This window comes from Falco naumanni, chromosome 2, assembly GCF_017639655.2.
Source record: "Falco naumanni isolate bFalNau1 chromosome 2, bFalNau1.pat, whole genome shotgun sequence".
Taxonomy (NCBI): domain Eukaryota; kingdom Metazoa; phylum Chordata; class Aves; order Falconiformes; family Falconidae; genus Falco; species Falco naumanni.
In genome coordinates this window covers 86,609,856-86,631,904 of record NC_054055.1, presented here as the reverse complement: position 1 = coordinate 86,631,904, position 22,049 = coordinate 86,609,856, and the positions used below count along the sequence as shown (strand labels likewise).

The window sequence follows — 22,049 nt, the reverse complement described above, 5'->3', positions numbered from 1 at the left end:
AACCCAAACAGCTGAAATAAATTTAGCAATAAAATATTACTTCAATTTATTCTGGAGAAGTTAACACATCCAATGCTGTCACAGTTCACTTTAAAATATTCTTCGTATCTTCAGAAAGGTCAAGTAACCTTCACCCTAGAAGTGCCTATTTTTCTTCTGTGTCTACAAAGGCAGATTAGGATTGCAAGATCAAATACAGATGCCTTCTCTGGAGTGTTTTGGTGAGGTGGATCTCACATCCAAATATTAAGTGGGAAATATGGAAGTTTGCTGTAGGGGAGAAGTGCATCTTTTATTTAAACAACTCAGGCATGTTACCACTATTTCCGTACCTGCTACAATCTGTCTGTCTCTATAACATACCATCTTGGAGAAATCAGGGAACTGACAAGTTTATCTCAAATGAACCGAATAATAAAATAGTCTAGCCAAAAACTCCATTCTTCAAAATCCACCCATTACTTGTCAATCTCATACCCATCTCCCTTGACTTCTCTCCTTATATTAACAAACACCTCCACAAAGGTGCCTATAAAGGTTGCCAGTAAAAAGGAACTCACTGTAAAACACCTAAGTGCAAAAGACAAAAGACAGTTCATCACAACCTGACAAAAAACTGACTTCCAAAATTCATATAAACAAATTTAGCTGAAGTATTTCTTTAGACAGTTTAAGGCCAGATGCTGATCCTTTGCTGTCTGCTCAACATAAACTTTGTTTCCCTAATGCATCTATGCATCAACATCCACAGATTTAATCGCATGCCATAGTGATCTTTGATGCAATATGAGATGTACTTTTCAAAAACTTATGGAAGCAAACCAGATAAATGTTTTGTTATGTAGAAGACCTAATGACTTCAAAGTAGTCATTCATTTAGTCACTCATTTCCCAAAACTTCCAAGACATGGTCAGATTAACTACTCTATTTATACCACGGCAAAAGCATTAATAAACTTGCTGAACCTGAAGGGTATTCTCTGTAACAAGTCACTGATTATAAATGTCCAGATCAGCCCTGAAAGTAAGACAATTTATTAGTATGAAAAAATTACATCCTTCATTTCCTTTATTTTTTATAGACACAAGCAAATAAACTCTTGTGAAATGGGTATCTTTCCCAGATCCCCATGTGCTAGTAGTACTCTATAACCACTTGAAGTGGTGAGGATGAATCCCCTAGTGAGGCAGGTACAGTCAGGTACCATGAAGTTTGACTGATCCAGTCCAAGAATACTGTTTTCTACAAAACAGAGAAAAAAACCCACATGTATATTCATCTTGTCATGTATAAAAATTGTGTCACGCGCTAACAGTTATTTCAAAAAGTTTCATAATGAAATGTTTGAAAAATGCATCCTAATTAATTACTTACAGGATTTAATTCAGCTATCTGAATAAACAATGCCAGGATTTACAATAAAACCTAAATATGAGCTATGAATTGTCATGTAATGGTGCAAGAGTAGGCAGAACCACACAAGCAACTTTAAATTTTTTATTTCTCAGAGCCTTCAGACATTTTAATGTCCCACTACCAGTAGCAACAAAGTAATTAAAATCTTTTAATAGGATATAGTAAATTAGGAATGAAGAATCATGTAGAACTGTGTGCAGTAGAAGAATTAAATAACAGATATAATTATGAAATAACTCTTCTTATAGCTTGACATGACAAGAAAATGTTTCTAGTACAAATTCAGGATAAACTATTTTGATATTTCATCACTTCCATTAGTAGTATCAACAATGGTGAGGAATCTTCTAACAGTAAAAAAAAGGGGGTTTAGGATTTTTATATATCCAGAAATGTTTTACTTATAAAGATTACAGTATTATTTAATATAATTTTTGGCATAAGGGAGAAGCAGTAACTATTTTACTAGGAATTATGATGCCTTCCCCTTATTACCTGAAAATTAAGTCTTTCCATTGCTATAACACTTCAGTCCAGAAAGGCTCATGAATTTGTTTTCAAGATGACCTTAAACCAGAAAGTGCTTTGCTCAGTTTGGGACCAGGTGTCTGATGCAGAGCTCATGTATATTATTTGAAACATTTCTACTGGGACCTTTGAAATTATGTACAAAACCCTGAAATCCATGGGATATTGTTGAATCTAGTTTTCTTTCTTAGGAGCAGGAGCATGCTACACTCAGAGGTGTTTGATAAGAGAGTGATACTCAGTAAGAAGGAAATCAGTAAGCTTCTCTGAATAAATGATCCAGTCAATATGTAAGTAAGAATTGATAGTATTAGTGTAGGCTGGCTATCATCTTTAGAACATTTAAATGTTCTTTATCACTTTGTGATATCAGTATCACTCAGTAAACCCAGAAATAAATCTAAAATAGAAAGTCTAAAGTATGAAAGCCACAATTATTATTAAAAAAATGTATTTTCACAAGTTTTATATTTCGGGGTAAACAGAGTAAACTATCCACCCACTTACCACTGTGTTTTCGTGGTATGAGAATATGTGGCCTCAAGCACTGAAACTTTTTTTCCTCCCATATCCTCTGATTCCATTTGTGCTGTATTTCAGACAGAACTGTTTAAATTTAGTGGGTATTAAATCATCAATATCCATATAATCCAATTTAGATATAAAAGAGAGAAATTATTAGCATGACCATGACTTTCAGCATTGAAGCCTTGATTCTCTGTATCTTTTTACTTCAAACAAGACAAAAATGTGACATTCCTGACACTATAGTTCAGTAGAAGGAAGGCCTAGAGAAGGCATGAATCATTAACAAGTGTTTTGCAGGCTTGGATAACTACTCTATAATGTAAATTCTAGACAAATCACTGTATGAACAATTTAAGAGAGATCTGTAACTTACAAGCGATTTCTATATCCACAGTATCCTCAGAAGGCTGAGTATAATTAATAAGGCCACTACCCATTATTTTCAAAATCTGATTATTTAAGGTCTTCTGTGACCTTAAAAATTAAACATGATATCATTTATATTTATGCCTGCAAATGAAAGCAAATACTTCAGAAATTAATAATTATATAATAGCAATATTTTCAAAACAATTAAATATAGAATATAAACTACAGTCCAGCCCTTGTCTGTTTAATGGGAAGTACCCATCACCCATCGCAATGGATGAACATCATGAACAAGAAGAAACTGTTTTGAAATTCAGACCCAGAACCTCATTATTGTATTAAATACTCCACATCACCTAAACTAACAAAATAAAGTTAAAATTGCAATCCAAATGTGGATATTAAATATAGACACCTGAGCAATTCTTAATACCAGTGTAAAGAACATATATTTTGGATGTTCTATATTTTCAAAATAAGAATACTACTTTAAAATTCTCAGGTAATGATTCAGGAATGTTACTTGACAGTCCAGTTCTGAATCTGTTGGAGAATTCCTCTTTTGGTAGCTATCTTTTTAGCATTATCTATGGCACCTCAACACCCTCCCCACAATTAGAATTCTTGTTTGATTCTTAGGTGGATATTAACCTGGCATTAATTTCCAGTACAACCTGTACTGTTCCCCTCTTTTTTTTTTTTTTTTTTTTTTTAATATGAAACAGAATGTAGGTTGGGGCTGCAAGGCAGACCACAAGAAAAAAAAAAACAAAAAAACCAAATTTTAGATAGATGATTGCAAATGATATTCCAACATTCAGTCATGGTAAGATTCAACCATAAAATATTGCACCTGAGCTATCTTGATGATGGTATGGATGGTATTTCAGTTTGGATAATAGTGTGCTATTTTGAGAACTCATGTTCCAGAAAGAGAAATAGGCACAGGAAGTAAGAGTCAATCATATGAAAGCAGACTGGAAAATTGTGGCTTTGGTTTACTAAAGGAGATCCAATAGGGAAAATGACTGTAGCCTGTAAGGACAGAAGGGGATAAACATCAGGGAGCAGATAAAACTGAACTAAACTCAGTCTTGGCACAAAAATAAATAAACTAAGTGCAAAGGAAGGAAGTTGAAGAAGTTAAAGTCACCAAGCACTTAGGAGTGAAGCGCCAGAAAAAAAACCTTTCAGTCACAAAAACAAGAGAAAAAAAATTATCTTTAACTACTTTCAAAACAGAGTTCAATAAGTTTCAAAGGGATTATATGATGTGCTATCTGTAAATCATCCTTTCAAATCCTGTGTCCCCTAATCATAAAAGAAGTCAATCACAATTTCTTAAAAACTGAAATGTGGTATTTCTTTTCAACACCAGAACTTCTGATCTCAAAAAGTCTTAGTGAAAAATTCACAGTAAGAGTATTTAAGTACTCTTGACTTGAAATGAAACAAATCTATTATTAGGTTTCATTCACATTATATATAATGCAGAAATGTTGTTTAATATCATGCCATTGTGCAACAAAAAGGAACATACCTCCCTTCCCTAAAAACTCCTAAAAGAATGCAATTACCTCAACCTATAATTAACATAATCACCTAATCTTACTATTGACTTTTGTTTTATATTAACATTTGACTCTATGTATTTACTGAATGTGAATGAACACTCCAATCTTTAGTTTTTCAAGGTAGCCCTAGCTAGAAATGGTATTACACATCTGAATGTTTTGTATAATCTTCTTCTAAAAAAAGTTCCTTGTGGAATACAAGACTACTCACTTGCTTGTGAAAGCATTTTCAAACAAATCTTGTTAATTCTGAATATGGTTCACTAAGCAGCATGATCTTATTAATAAAACAATTTGCTAATCTAGTAAATCAAAACACTCAGCTATTTTAATTGTTTACCTAATGGAAATTCTAATGATCTGTCAGCCTCACAGAAGCCTAATGCTTTTCAAACAAGATCCAGCAAAATAAAGAAAGAACTAATGAAGAGAATTGGAAAAAATGCAACTTCAGACTAAACATTCTTTCATAAATAGATATTAACTAACATTGGGTCTGCATTTTTGAGGCTAGTTGGAATATTTTCACACTATGTAAATTTTCATTAGGAAGGTAGTTTAATCTGTTGTACTGAACTAAATGAAATGTTTGAGAGACAAATTTGTGAGTTCCTGGGATTTCTAACACAGGGGGAAAAGGAAGAAAGAAAAAGCTTGATGGACTGCAAAAAGAAAACCTTAGTAGAAAACCATTCTGCAAACATATGTTCAAAATGTTCTCATATATTACATAAGAAAATAACAAATGGGTAACAGATGATGAGGAGGCTAAATCAAAGGGAAAAGTAAAAGAGAACCAGTCTTCTACACTGAAATCTAAGCTTCTGCATAACAAGGCATTATCCCAGGGTGTTTCAGAGAGATGTTCAATTCAGTATGAACTTCTTTCTCAGTGATTACAAGAAAATAATTTCTCTAATCTGTTGGGACTGTGAAATGTGCTACACACCCAGCGCATTTATAACATCTATGATACATCTTACCTTGGTCTGGTAACTCTCAAAAATCAATCTCTTCTCAGAAAGAAAATATTGTTTTAGAAAAGGTTTAGAAAAAAGGAGACAACCACTCTTCCCACAGAATCTTTTTTTTTTTTTTTTCCTAAGTGCTTATTTGAAGCTGCTCAAGGATACCAGAATAGTGTCAAGAAAGGTGATGGAGCAGAGGCAAAACGAATAAGAAAGGTTAAGGCTTTGTGATGCTGTATTGCTATTTGTGACATAGATACTCATGTCTTACTTTAGTATTGTATATGTTTTTAAAAGAAATGCTTAAAACCGGGACAATGAAAGGCAGATGAAATTACAGTGGAAATACACATGAGCTCTGCTACCTTTTACATACACAGTAAAGAGCATCTTTAACTCCTTGATGACATATTATTCTGTCAGCCAGATCTTAGACTTCAGTGTTTAAAGCACTGATAGTCATTTGCAGAAAAATATTTACCTGGTATTTTAACTACTTCAGCTTAATGTATTATTTCACAGTTAAATCTTGGTTGGTTTATATATACATATATATTTGCACCACATGATTTGGTTTCCTTTTCAATTCAGCAGTTTCACAGCCAGAAATAGCAGCCTAAATCTTAAAAAGTTGACTTGAAATGCTAATATTCAAAACACACAATTTACGTATTTAACTGTAAGCCAAAAAGTACATTAGTGTTGCATTCAAAACAAAACCGTCCCTTTAATATTAGATAGACCTAGCGTCTTTCAACCTGAAACTCAGTAATTCAATCCAGCAATTCAAATGTACAAATGCCGATTTAAAGTTTAACAGAATCTTTATCTTGTGCATGGGTAGCAATTTATAACATGAAACCAGAGTTTAGTCAAGTCATGTTATTCACCTGAACCTATCAACTTGCAGAACATCAGTTTAGAATTAATCCTTCATACCCATTACCATTTCAATCATACAAGAGGGAAATGAAATAAACTACCAAGAAACTACAGTTATTATTTTCCTTATGATGCTCAAAGAGCTTGCAAGATGAAAAGCTTACAAATTGGAACTGGACACACAGGAACTAAGTGGCTATTCTGTCACACTGCATTTCACAAAAAACATCCTCCAGGTTCTTTGATTAAAACATGAAACAGGCAAAATAAGCTATATTTGCAAGTCGTAGTTCATGGAAAATCTCTTGTACAGCTCAATGGTTAATCACATTTCTTTCACAAGCTTTTAAAATTAAGTCTGATACTTCTGCTGGTATCACATGGAAATTAATGAGTACTTTTAAAGACTAAACAGCTATGTAACTATGGAAGTACCACAATATACCATGTTATCCTGTATTTTACTTCATTTTAAAATGAATTTTAAAACAAACTAGTTAAAAATCTTATTTAACAAGGTCACCAGAAATACCTGACCATAATTGCCACTAGCCATTCAACACAAGAAATCCTCCTTAAATGAACTGCAAAACTATACAGAGTACCCAGACAAGCAAATTTCTAACCACTGCAGAAAAAGAGGAAATGGGTTAATCAAATCATACCTGGAGAAACTGGTAGGTTTTCATATGACCCACATCTCCAGCCTCTATCTGTGCTCTTGACAGCTTCTCTTCAGTTTCAGTTAGCCAATGATTAAAGCTCTTCATGTCACAATGAAAAAGCCGCCACTTTTCCAAAGATTTGTCAAACAGTCTGCAAGTATAAAAGGAGAAGAAATAACTATCTATTCATACTCTATTTATTGACTACAGAAAAAAAAAAAAAAGGAAATAAAAACATTGCATGTCTCAGGTTAAATTTGATGTGATACTGATGGCATCATGCATTAGCATTTCTAATAGTTCTATCAAGTGGAGAAATGGTAGTACTTCTGAACAGTGAAATTGTCATTAAGCATATGTGTCACAAATTAGTGTCATCAATTTTTTAAATCCTTTTCAATCTTTCCAATGAATTCCATGGCCAAAACATAGTTTCAATTTACAGCTTCATTAATCCACACTAACTTACATCATAGGCACAATACCCACAGCCCCCAGTGTAAATGGCTATACCCCTCTGTCAAGGTACTTAGATGCTAGCATGAAGAAAACACCAGTGCTGATAAAATGCTCCTAACATACTTTAGTAATTTAATGTATCTAGCAACACTGCAGTCACCCCTGACTAACATACCGGCTGTGCGTTGTGACTATACAATTACTTTTAGATCCACTTTAAAAGAGAAAATATCTTAAATGATCTGTGATGCATCTCACCTACCATATCCTAAGACAAAGGATGAAAAATCAGGAGACAGATTCTTAAATCCTTACTTCCCAACCTTAGTCCCATGATCCTATTATAATTAAAGGATTTTAATTTTTTTTTAGAAAAAATGAATTGTAATATTATATGTAATACATATGCAATAGACTATTATTTTTAATGGAAATGGCTTTGGTGAGAGACTACCCCAAAGGATCCCAGGCATGTACTACAATTCTGCTCCAATTTTACTGAGAGAAACTACTTTTGTCTGTCTCTCTAATGGATGCAAATTTCCATTTATTATAATTGCAAAGAAAATACAACTTTTTTCAAAGGAAAGTCTATTTGTATTTCCTTTATTAATCCTTTTTTTTATATTGTTTCACTTCAATTATTTGATATATATGCAAAAATAATAATGGCTGAAATACAAGAATGATTGAAACAAAATATTAAAAAAATCTGGGTTTGCACAATAAGGCAAAATGAAAAATGTTACTACCATGTCTGCAAGTCTACAGTTCACTGCATTATAGACCATGTAAGTACTTCTGGAACTTTGGGAAGATCTAATCTGTTTTTGTCCAGAGTGACTGATCTTCTGGTTCAAGATCTGTTTGCCTTAGCCACTGTCAAGCACTAAAGAAATTATATGAACACATATAATTTTTTATTATTATTTATTTCCCCCACCCCCTCAGGTGGTCTGTGTCTTAAGAATTCAGTTATCCTGTGTTTTGAATTGGTGTCAAAATGTGATCACTAATCAGAGATTAGCTAGAATGTTTTGTTAGCAGATCATCATTAAACATGCTACTTTTGTTTAGTTTAATAATCCTCCTTTATGGTATTATAATAGCTTTTAGGGTGTACTTAAAGGATTAAATCAAAGATGCTCAATTATTATTCTAGGAAGTAATATGGCTCTGTATGGACAAACTATATGTTTATTTGAATGTTAAATAGTATAATTCACTAAATAAAATCACATTATTATCAGGAAATACAGACCATTTCTTCCATTGTACTGATGATTTTTTATTTTTAGAAGAAAATAAAGTTTTTTCTTCTCTTCTATTGTTTATATCATCCCACCTTCGTTTTCACACTGTAAAATCTCTTATTACCATACAGTATGAATAGTACTACATCCATTCATAACCATCTACAGGATATATATTTTTCCCTAGACCTCCTTTTCTGGTAGACAAAGAAGATTTATTTTGCTGAACATTCCCACACAAAGATACAGTTATCTTACTTCTAACAGACTGAATACAGTAATCACCTTTGACAAATAATATGCAAAATAGTGTTGGACCAGCAAGCAGTGTATCAGAGACTTTGTACTTCACTGTTATATTAACTACAATATAGGGAAAATATAAGGCATCAAAAACCTCTACAATTAGTAATCTATAAAAAAGATATTTCTTTTTTAAAAGAAGCATTTGATCACAAATTGTAGTTAAGATAAAAATATTCCCTGTACGGTTCTCCTAGTTTGGTCATAAAGTGCTGAAGGAAAAGAAAAAAAATAATTACAACTTTAAAAAACATTTTAAGAGTACTGAAAAGACTCTTCAGAGTCTAAATTCTACATAGAAGAGTTGTCTTCTGTCTGTAAATCAACGCCTTTTGTTTGTCAAGGAGAACTTGATTCATGAGCCCTGAGGTTAATAGCTGCCAAACACCAGAACCATTATTTCATTTTGAAGACAATAGTTACTTCTTAGTCCTACACAGTCCAAACATGCATTCCAACCACTCTAATAAATGATGTGTTCAATAAATTTCGTTGAAAATGGACACAGACAAACTATCCAAATAGACAGAATCTTTATTCTATTGATTTTAATATGACTGCATATCTGATAAAGCCACAGCAAAGAAGGTGTCAGAGCTCAGGACTGATTGGCCAAATGATCAGTCATGCCATTAATACTGATGACAGGTAAAGACAGAGAAAGATGCAGCCTGGGACAGAACAATACGTCATAATATTCAGAATACAGAATCTTACTAGTTAAACCTAAAAAAGTTAAAGAAAAAATAAAGAACTAAAGATCAAAACTTGTTGCATGGATGGACTCCTCTAAGCCTGTATGGGCTGACAGCTTCCAACAGAAGCTGACATAGTCTCTGCTGCCTATAAATTCAAGCTCTAGTAAGTTTTTAGTATACTGTGAAGCTGTTATTTAAATAGCATTCTCACACATTTTATTTTGAAACCCAGTATCAACCATCTAAGAAATTGTTAGAAAAGATCAAATACAAAAAAATCACTGCACAAAACCTGTGTCTGTTTAAGAATGAAAAATGGATATGGAGATTCATAGTAATTTCTACACAGTAGCAGTTGGTAGAATATTGCTGTTGAGGCACCAAAATGAGTACTACAAAACATCTTTCAAGAATAAGCACAGCTGACACACTCAAAATATTTTTGTTGACTACATTAAGGAGAAGTATCATTGAAAACACATTTTACAAAAAACGTGCTATGGTAATCAAACATCTACACTGCTATAACATCTTATGACACTGTAACTTTTTTCTGTGTTCTCTTCTTCCCTTCATATCGTATAACTCTCTTGAGATGGCTAGCTATTTGTTTCGACTTCTGCCCTATCCACTGTGTCCTTTGCATTTTTCTCTCTTTATCAAGCAATGCCAGCTGGAGACACCACAGTTTTCAAATCACTGGCTTGAATGTGGTCTGCTTTTCATTGCTGACCACATTTCAAACCTGACGACAATCACAGTAAAAATCTTATATAAATTTAAATTAGGTTCAAAGAAATACATTTAGATTCCTAGTTAATATTTATGACTGCTCTGCTTAGCTACAGACGAATGCAGTTGTTCAAGATCTGCCACGTGTGTTGCATTTCTTAATCATATTTTAAGTAAACAAACTATTGATCCAGTTAAAATCTGTAGTCAGTCACCTAACTTATTTATTAAAATGACTGTGATCATTTATCACACTTAACATACTTAATTTGTCAAAATGAGTCAAATCATAACTGAAAGGCATGTTATACTATTTTTTAACTGTCTTACTCTGAATTACAAGGGAAAATCTTATTTTATGTTTTAAAAAATCACCTACAAAATAAAAGTTAAAATCAATTTATTTTGGTCCAGTCCGGTTTTTCAGTTTGGACACTCTATTAAAACAGCTTTCCTCCTGTTCCTCACAAAATGAAATTACTCTTCACAGTATGAGGAAGTTTATCATCAGCTTAAATGCAAAAATTCAGTAGGGGTTGATATTAGTATCACTGAATTTACATTCCAGCACTTGCAAATTGAATTTCCCATCACTCTCCATTCTTCCTTCCTTTGATTTGGCTAATAAGAGTTGCAAGGAGAAGAAAAGAGAAATGTTGCAGTGAGAAGATATGTATATTTAAAACTTAAAAGTGTAAATACTAGTGCTTATTGCTTATGTCTTAAAAAAACCTTGTTACACTCAGTGTAGTAAGTATAAACCCCAATATTAAGCATCAGTAAAAACCAGGAAACTTATGGACAGGCAAAATCACTAAAATCCAGTGCTCTTTCAGTGATTAACTATAATTAAATACTTTTACAATGTTAAGAGAAAATGCAGTTGTTGCTGCGGTGGCAGGTGCAGGTTGATTCGAAATGCAGATTGAAAGGGGACATAACCGCACAGCTTCATGCTCACGCTGTCTGTAATGGGACATCCCACCTAGGTCTTCCCCTGCTAAATCTGTGCATTACATCTTACACACAGTATTAGTTCAATTAGCTTTGCAAAATATAAAACCAAAAAGGCTTTAGTTTGTTTGTTTGTTTTACTATTTGCAATCCTGTTACCAGGTGGCAAGTTCAAAACCCACAAATGGAGAAGGCTAATTAACTACAAACACTGAGCAGCTAAGTTGCTGAAGTCTTGGCACAGCAGAATGCAGATGGTAAAATTCATAAGTGAATTCATAAAAGAGCAGTGCTCTGAGGACTATGAAAACTCAGAAACACTATGGCTGCCTCAGGAATCCCCAAGCACATGATTTAAAGGTTAGGAAAGTCTCACTACAGGCCATGCTATTCGCATACTCTTATATAGGGATCCACCCTTGTTTGCTGTTGGAGACAAGTCATTGAGCTAAAAAACCCCAGTGTATCCATTCATCTGTATCTGCATCTTCTTAATGCCTTTCCCTTTGATGTATGTAAGTAAAAATGGTGTGGATAGGTGATTGTCTGATATTTGGGCAGTATTTTCTCTTTGACATCCTCCTCTCGTGTTTTTCTTAGCATATGCTCAAAAAGAAGATATAAGCAGGCACCCTGGAGCCAAGCATTCAGACTCCAGACTAGAACATATGACTTACATACATTGCCAATGGTGTAAGCATTGTACATGAGCTCTGACACTTAGTAAGGTAGCCCTACTCCTCTAACTTGAGTATGTTAGAGTTGACAAATGAAAAATAACTGATACACCAACCTATTTTTTTTTCTATATGCACTGACACTCCAGCAGGGAATGTGTTAAGAAATGGCTTGGAGTATTTCCTTTTTTCTCATTAACACATAATGGATTTATATTTTGTCTGGAAAGCAAGAAAGCAAAAACACAAATGAAGACAACTGCTGAGGTAACATGCAGCACAATTTACATTAAGCCATAAAAATACTGTTACTTTCCTTCCTTCAAAGATTATCACTCTACTAAACCTTTGGACTTGACTTGTTACTAGCAAAATATAATATTCCCTGTATTGTATATGACATTGCACAAAGATTTGCAGATGCCAATTTAGATATGCTGTCAGCGGAACTCCATACAATGGGATTGAACTTGATGTTCCAAATCCCAAGACTGTCATTTATAAAAACCCATGCAAAGGTAGAAGGAAAGACCTTTGAGTACAGGAAAGTCACGAACATGAGACAGAGTCCAAAAGGTTATTGATTTGCTGTTGTAAACTAAATCTTAATTTTTCATCTGTGTTTCAATTAATTCCTTGATAATTTTGATAACATTCCTTCATAAACTGTGAAACCTACTTTATGATACATTCCGCTTTAGCAAAACCTCACAGCCAGTTGACCCACATGAAAAAGAACACTAATAGTTATAAACTTTCCTGAAAGTCATGATTTATGCCATGGAAATTATTATTGCTAGAGACATACACTCTTATCCATCATATTGGAAAAACATTCAGTAAACTTGATTTCTATACTGTTGCTAAACAATGTACTGTAGGATTATGCTAATATTAACCTACAAATTATGCAATTTTGTCAACTTGATTCAGCACAATTAGCACCTTGTAAAAATACACAAAACATCAAAGTAGTATAAATAATTATGTGTTAGTATGTGAGAGTATTAAGTTTAATACTTAAGGCCATTCTTACAGATAATAAAACAAGAAAACTTGTTTTTGTCAAGCAACTTCTACAATTAAATTGCTTAAAGAAACAGCTAACCCATTTTCAGAGGTTTTGATGTTTTCATTTTGTTTCACAGAATTCATACCTTCTGAATGCTTAATTTATATTTAATTTACATATCCTTTCAGCATTTGGACTAAAAGTGATGATCGCAGTTTAGACACTGCTACATCTAGATCTTGCTCCCAGGTTTTGCTGTAGGCCCATTTTGTGACAAGACTCAGCTGTACATATTCTATTCACACCCCTGCACCCTGTCTTTCACCCACAAAATAGCACATGATCACAAAAAAAATAAACAAAGTGGAAGCAAAATAACTGTAACAATGACATCATCATTAAAAAATGTAATTTCCTTCCTCTTCCCAAAAAGTAGGTTGTGCAGCATTACATACAAATTAAAAATATTACAAATTAGAATTAAATGATAAACATTTATATATCTTGAATTGTATTGATTACATTAATGTTCTTGGTCCAGTAGTCTGCAACTCAGTTTCCCATCATTTAGTTACTGATGTCATATCATTGTCAATCACTATACCAAAGAAAATGACAATTTAAATGGCTATGAAAAAACAAGATCATATTAGTCATTGCTGGGTTTTAGATGTAAAAATTCACTTTTATGAAGCACGAGAGACCAATAAACTTAATAACCATTTACAATTAATAATTACACAGAAACTCTTTGGGGTTCTAATGAATGCCATATGTCAATAATGTAAAAATAAACACTCCATATAATTTATAAAACATACATTCTTCTGCCACACTAAGTAAGATTATTTACTATGCATATGAACTTGAACTTCAAAAATTGATTTTTTTTTTACATAAAAAGAGAACTTTGCCCAGACACCTGGGTTAAAATCAGATAACAGCTTTTCCCTAGATCAAATAAAGAAATACTTAATTTTTGAATAGGTGAAAGGGTAGCATATTGCAACTCCCATACAGAAAATAAATTATTAACACAATTGGTAAAAAACCTACAGATTTCATAGCTTTTCAAAGTGAAACTATCAAAAATTGCCATGATAAGAAATCCCCAGATCAAACATTTTGCATTAGAAGAACAGTGGCCCAGTTTTACAGAAATCCAAACTGGTATTTCTGCTTGCACATAAAGGGTATGCACGATTTAATCCTCAAGATGGGTGACAGCATACACTGCACTTCTAGTCGGGATGCTCCAGCGCATTTTTATTACCCACCCTATGGTTGCATTTTTCTGGTAAAATGAAATATGTGTGAAAATTGCATTAGTTTCTGCCTAACTGTGAGGGTGCTGTTGACCCCTGCCCCAGGCTCTCCAGGCTCTTTCCTCCAAGCCAGGGGCTCTGGTCTGCTTAAGACTAGCTCTGACAAGACACAGCAGTGTGATCAGGCTTTGGTGAGTCCAGCTACATGCTGAGAAATGACTCGGAAACCCCATCTGGGTTTTCTGTCCAGGGCTTCAGGGCCAGATTTAAGCTCAGGCCCTGACCTGGACTCCCTGCTCAGTGCACCCATCCCGGCTCTGCTCCTCTGCTCCCCAGGTCCAGGCACAGTGGCACCACTAGGAGAGGTCCCTGTCTGCAGGTCACTACCCCAGCCATGCTGTGCACCGACACTCTCAACATCCCTTCTGTGCAGGTCCAGTACCCTCTTCTACCACCAGAGCCTGAAGCTTCAAACGGCCTGTGTGCTGCTGTTTAAACAACACACTGAGCAAATATTTCCAGTGTCCTTCAAAATCCCAGTACTTGTGACTACAGAACAGCAGCTGGAAGGTGAAGTAGCCAGCACAGAGGGGACAGCCATGTTCTGGCAAGGGGTGTTAGTCCACCTGGCCTGCCCAGCTGCAGCTGTGTCCAACTGACCGTGCTGGAGTGCATTAGACTGGCTCCTGGAGAGTTGGTTTCATCTGAACTGAATATAGTGCACTTTTTGGTGTGAGACAAAGCACAGCAAGCAGGTGATCCCAACCCAAACTTAAATACTCGTGGACATATTCTAAAGTCAACACCAGTGAAACTCTGCTGCACGTTTTAGCTCCCAGGTTCTGCTGCAATTCAGATCCATTCTGGAAAAAGATCCAAGAATAGTTTATTCAGCCTGGACATAGAAACAGGTGCAAGACCTAGAATTATAGAGAACTGACAAGTGATATCCAGCTGGGGGAAACCAGTTCTCACAAATTCCTCAACTTACCTTCATAATTCATAAATAAAAAATTCATTTCAGTGAAATAATGACCCAGAGCATAAGTATGTGTAATGCAACATTTAGAGGTATATATTACAGGATGTCCCCTCAGTATTCCCCCCTGCAATTAATACAAAGCACTTAAATCCTATGACTTGTAAAACACAAGCTTTATCCTCCAGAATTGTCCTGTCCAGATCTCTATTTCCACTGCCTATCTCAAAATCCCCCTAAAATGGTGGCTTTAGAGCAGAAGGGATATCAGGAAACTGGTGATACCAGCTAATGTCGGCTGTTGACTTCCTGAGCCTGAAAGATGTTATTTATCCTGCTTAAGGTGTGACAGGTATGTGCAGAAATATATATGTATTGGCATAAGAAAACTAGGCTTCCTCATTTCACTGAAAATCATAGTAATAACAGACTACTTAGTACTTATAATAATACTATTAAAATACGGATGCCTATATTTCACATAGGTAGGGTTTTTTACCTTTTAGGGTTTTTTTTTCAGTCAGTTAAAAACCTTTTTAATAAGTGGTTGGTTTTTTTTAAAGGTTTACAATAAAATTTCTTTTAAAACACCTTTTCCCTTTCATTTGGAAAATTGATCTGCGATAAGAAAGTTAGGTCCAAGTAACAGTTAATAGGTCTTATTGTAAGAGTAGCATATAGGGAACAGCTCTATTCTTCTGAAACTATAATGTTGATGAATCTTACAGAAATTATAGGAACGAGAAAAGCAGATAAAATTGTAGTAATAGAGGACAGCATGCATCGTACTGTTAACCAGAAGAAAATATCTCTGATTGTGAAGAGACTGTTCAGATAAAATACTTTACGGTATCTTTTCCATGTTTAACAAAAGTATCTTAAATAATTCTGATACTAGTTAGTATAACAGAAAAACAAACAACAACCTCTGCTATACACAAAAAGTATATTTTTCAGTACCGTTAAACCTCGATAAGTATTTAGAGTGGTGTCATATGAAATCTTTTTTTTACTTTTGACTACTGTGAATGATAATCTAATGTAGTTAGATAAGGTAATTGCAATATTCAGGATAAACAGGAAAAAATACAGTGCATTTTGGGGAAAAATAGCTGAATGGTAAAATTTACCATAACTAGCAATTACTACCATCTAAAATCTTATAAAATTAAATGGGGTGGTTATGAGGGATTATATATATATTATGCATCAATATACATGTTAATTATGTGTTTTAATTTACAAAAATAAATGTTCATGGTATTATTTATATTAGTCTTGTGAACAGCAAAAGACTTTAAATACTGTCAATTATAACTTACCAAGCCTGAAGTTCTTATTTAATGAGTAAATAGCAAAAGCCATTTTGGCTAAGACATGTGATTGTGCTACTGGTAATAGGGAGAATTTAAACAATATGCAGCTGCCTAAATGGGTCAGTATCAGGAAATTATTATCTGTATTCTAAATAACATGAAGTAGAGAACAGGCTGCTCAGCAACTTGGTAGCTTAGAGAAGAACAGAAGAATAATTGTTTTCACTCTCCCTGTAAAATTATGACATTAGAGACTAAAGAACTGAGCAAAGTAGCTACATGTTGTTACAAGTCTAGTGATCATTTGCCTTGTCATTTATTTTCAAGTTAATGTAATATAGTCCTAGAAAAATAAGACATTCTAATTGCAAAACCTTTTGTGACCTGGAAATACATTTGCTCATAAACTCATTTCCTCTTTATGTTGTTGATCTGGAGAATATTGACACTGATGCATCTTCTGGATTACATAATTGTGCAACTCAAATTAAGAAAGCAGTAAAAGATTTTAATTTCTATACTCCAGGAGTGCTTTAAAAGCAACCCCCCTGCCCTGCAGTTTTTCCAGTATTGACTATACGCATCTGTTTGGAAAGTGGAGTCTTAGTGTGTGTGGTATTTGCAGCGCAGCAAAGAATCTCAAATGTAGTTTCAGAGCAGCCTGCCAGCCCTATCAATTCTGGCAGCAGACTACTGCTTTTAGGCTTAATTACTGTTGTATTCTTTTGAGTGGTGATTTACCAGATTTTCAGTCTGGCAGCCGGGGCAGCCTAGATGTCCAGGAATCCCTGATGAATGGCTACAGTGTCTACATGGGCCAAATTTACTGCATATGGACAGCATACACTGCAGTGGCACCCTGACCCTAGGTTTCAGATCTTCTAATTGAAAAACAGGCATGTAGACACACAGGGTAAAATTGAGAGGTGAGAAATACTTACCCTATTAGCTCAGCCAACCTGACTATATGATTTGTAAGATTATAATCTGTCAGTGTATAAATTATTAACTTTGTTAAATTATGATCTGGGAAATAGAGTAATTCAAGCTTAGATCCACCCCAACCCTTTCCATTTCACTTGTCTGGTACAAAAACCAGTAGAACTGTCAAGACTGTTGAAATGTGGAACATGCAGCAGGGCTATATGGACAGAGGTACAAGCAGCATTTTTTTCCCTGTAAACCTATACCATTAAGAGTTTATGGTATCTGTAATCAGGAAAGAGTACTTAAAAAAGAGGCACAACATGCCATTTGACATTAACATCTCCAGAAGTAGGACTTATGTTATCCAGCATTACATACATATACACATTATATTTATTTGTTTATGTATACTATCATTATCATCTATGAATACATATATGAATTCATACACACACATGTATGTACTATACTGTGTATACTATATTTCTAACATCCATTCACCAGATTAGAAAGCTTTGCAGCATGAAGGGTTAAGTTACAAATAGCCTCGATGAGGAAAAAAAAATTACTGACACTTTTTCAGGTCACTGAGACTTTTCCAGATCACAAATTTGCAAAACATTTTAACTCAGAGACTCCATAAAAAAGATTACTTCTATAGCAACTGCTACTGAGATCTATCTGATCAAATGTACCTCCGTGTATCTCAGAAAGCTATCTGGTCATTTTAATCTTCCTTTATAGTCAATGGAGAGAATAGATAATACAAATATCTACATTCAGATACAGACAGTATAGATATAGTGCTAGGTGCAGGTATACAGACACTGCAGGGGCACGCATATTCACTGACTCCCTTGATACTGAAAACATTTTAAATCTTAGCAATATCCAAAGCAAACATTCACATTTCTTTCTGTTCTCTGAATGAGGTATAGAAAGGACAATGTAAATTCTGTGCATCCAGTATTTTGTCCAGCCCAACAGTCTTTTGGTCAAGCAGAGTCCAAAGCCATATGAAAGCAGGAAGTTGTGGATTTTAGTTCAGCAGATACAACGGAATTTGATAAATATTCATAAGTAACTTGTTTCTCCTTCAAATGCTTGCCCATGTGTGTACAGTCACCTCATGCACATCACCTAAAGTAAGGTCATTTCTATATGTCTCAAAACTGATGACTCCAGAGTGCTTTGGGGCATATAGTTTTCAGCCTCCCACTTAGGACAATATCATTCAGATCCTCTAGCATCCTAACAACTCTTGATTAATAGACTCCTAAAAAGTGACTCCAACACTGAATGTACAAATTTAAAAAATCAACTGTCTTTCGGTGCTGATGAAGAGACTCCAGTCACCATACTTGCTTGTACTGCACAGTTTAGGAATACTGTAACTTGCTGTCATTGGAAGTTAGAAAGGAATGCGTGGCATGATCTCAATATCCAGTATGCTGCTGCAAAATCTGGAGACCAAAGACCATTTGCTCACAGACTAGCTGAGAACATTATCAGGCAAGGAAAGAGGTGTCTAGGTCTGGTAGGTTGCTGAAGACAAATGGGGCAGCCAGAAGGCTCAGCTTGTTACCACTGAATAGAAATAATGATGGATACTGGAACTGGTGTTCATACAACTTAGACCATATTTGGGCTGTCTGAAGCCATGCTAGGGTGCAAATAAGGGCAGAATGAGCAATGCCAGTATGTGCTAAGGCTTGATCCAACTCTGTGAGGAAGTTTATAATGACCAGATGACATAGCTTCCAGGAAACCACTATCAGTTCTAGAGGTAGCTCTCAGAAGCATAAAGCGTGGCTGTCCAATACAGGTCTAGTAAAGAATTCCATTCACAGCATCCTTCTGTTTTTCACTGATCTCAAGAAATAAAATAGGTGTGAAGCTAGCTCAAATTATGCAAGCAAGTTATTAATTAAAAAAAAAATTGTTTCTGACGTAATGATAGAGACCAGCTTTATACAATGTAAGATGGTCAGCTACTACTGCAAACGCCTTCAAAAAACTTTCTGGGCAGCGGAGAGTCCACATTGCACATCCTATTCTTCAGTTACCAGGGGAAAAAACCCCAGTGTATCATTGAAACAGACTTTAAGGTTATGCAGATCAAGACTGTAACAGGTAAGTTTAATGCAGTTCATGTCTTTAGTTATCTCCTACCTGAAACCACCTTTTATTTTGTTGGGGTTTTTTTGTACATAGAAGTGAAATGGAAATCTTGTCTTTTGGTAACACAGCAAGAATCAATAGAAGCTGAACAGGCATAGCAGGTTTATTAGAGAAAAAAAGCTCATATTATGAGGCTCTGATCTTTCATAGAGTCCATATGTCAGTCCCACTGGACAGTGAGAATTAGTCACAAAATAAAAGTTCTGAAATGGAACTTAGAAATAAGCTTAATTTAAAACTCATTGGTTCAGTTTAACACTATTTGTTCACTCACAGTAAAGAAAGTAAGTAGTAGAATATACATGTATTTAGATTAGCAGTGTTTAAATTAGTCATAAAAACATTATAAGTTTGTTCATTTAATATTTGCATTGAGTTATTAGAGCTCTATTTAATAATATAATGAATATGCTCCATTTTCCTCTGATTTGAGTACAATAACTTTTACATTCTTTTACAACATGCAATTACGATCCCAAAGAACTACAGCAAGATTCCAGGCATAAGGAATTTTGAAGGAGAAGGAAAGAAGAGATTTCCAAGCAGTTAAAATAAATTGCTAGTTATTAAGTGTCCCAGCCAGAGATATTTTTAGTGAATACTTGTTAATTGAACTGTCAGGTATATTAAAACAGACTTGAAAAAAATGTACATACTTTGCCACTGCTACTGTGACCTCACTATTTAATAAAGCTTATTTTACTTCTTTGTAGATAGGCTAACCAAAGAAAAGAAGTGCATGAAGCTATACAGAATATTTGTATTGTGAATACTGTCAATGAAATGTGTATTTCACTAAGCGAAATTTCTGTAACTTGTATTTTGATGTTTTAGAGAGACCCACTTTGGTATGAAAATTCCCAACTATAAATCTCTTCAGTACTATATCATCGCAGAAAGCTTTGGATGTTTTATTAGCATAAAGAGTTGGACAGCATGATGGCGCAGCCCACCTTTTAAATGTGCACACATGGTCATGTTGGTTGGCACATACTGAGTTTGGAGGTATGTCTACAGCAATAAGAGTATTAGGGACTTTATCACTCCTCTGTGGCATACAAAACCATTAATCAGGCACTATAAGAGATTAACCCCATGAACACTTCTGCAGTAATGTAAATTTGGCCTATTTCTCTCTGCAGCTGCAGGTCCTGGGGGCTTTAGCTTTTTTTGTGTCATAAAAAGCCCTAAGAACTCTTTCTAGGAAAATTGTCCAGGATCCACAAACACAGGCTTATGTTGAATTTAATGCATATCTTTTATTTTGCCCATAAAATCAAGGAGTTCGGAATTTGGAAAAAAATATTCCAAGAAAGCCTGCACTTTTCCTCAAAACACAATAATTAAATAGCTTGGAGTGTGGCAATCTCCACAGTTTCATTAAATTCACAGAAAAGAAAATCTAAGCAGGAAGAAATACTGAGGAAAGCTGTGAGCAACACATAGGGGAAGAAGTGGTAATGTTTCTGCTGGAATAATATAAATTTCTCTATTTCAACACTAAACATAGAAGTATGTCTTCTATGATTATTAATATTTAGCACAATGAACAACTCAGCTTCCACAGGAAAAAAGTGAGATGTTCTTAAGAACAATGAGGTACAACTAAAAATGTGGATTTACAACAGGGACTAAAGGAGCTTTAATGCCTCTGCCCTTATTAATCATATTTCCCAGTTTACCTTGTGGCTGGCATCTCAGGGATTTCCAGCCTAGCAACACATTTTTTTCTCTAGCTCTTCAGATCCACTTGCCAAATACAAGTTAGAGAGTAACGGTAGTCTAGGCAGCAGCCAGAAAGAAATGTCAGTATCTCCCTGAAAGACAATGTGGCATCCCAATCCCATTGATGGCACATGACCTACCAGTGGCTGCAAGTGAATCGTTACTGTTTCTAACACTGCCTGGATAAATAACCCGTCATTTCAAAATATCATTACTTTTTGCTTAGAGTTTGCAGATCTTCAGTTCTATAGTACAAATTTACTTACCAGTAGAAAAAAACCCTGAAATAGTTTTCCACAAAAAAATCTTGAGATTACCCTTGCTTTTTTAGCAGCCCAAAAAGTCCTGAAGATCCCTTCTTCCTTGCCACAGTAACAAGTGAACTGCAGTAGAAGCTTCTGCAATTGGTTCTCCAGAGATATTTTATTCCCCTTACTTCTGTAACTAGGAAACACAAAGCTATAGTCCCCCAAGGATAAAGTAGTGGCAGCAAAACAGCTCTTTAAACTACAGCAACTTCCCCTGTTGGGGAGGGGTGAGGGCTGTACAGATCCATTTACAAGATGACAGTCAGCTTGATTTTCCCAAAAAGAAAGCCCTTAAAGTAGTTTAAAAAAGGCTCCCAGTCTCCTGCCAA

The 22,049-nt window shown here is 34.8% G+C and overlaps 1 protein-coding gene across 11 annotated transcripts in view; it reads right to left on the bottom strand.

Moving 5' to 3' along the window:
* DMD (dystrophin) overlaps positions 1-22,049 on the bottom strand; it is a 1,096,913-nt gene that overhangs the window by 580,046 nt on the left and 494,818 nt on the right. For all 11 annotated transcript variants that reach the window (XM_040582467.1, XM_040582466.1, XM_040582468.1 and 8 more), the window contains one exon: positions 6,932-7,082. In XM_040582467.1, the coding sequence (XP_040438401.1) occupies positions 6,932-7,082 (151 nt within the window). The remainder of the gene's footprint in view (positions 1-6,931; positions 7,083-22,049) is intronic.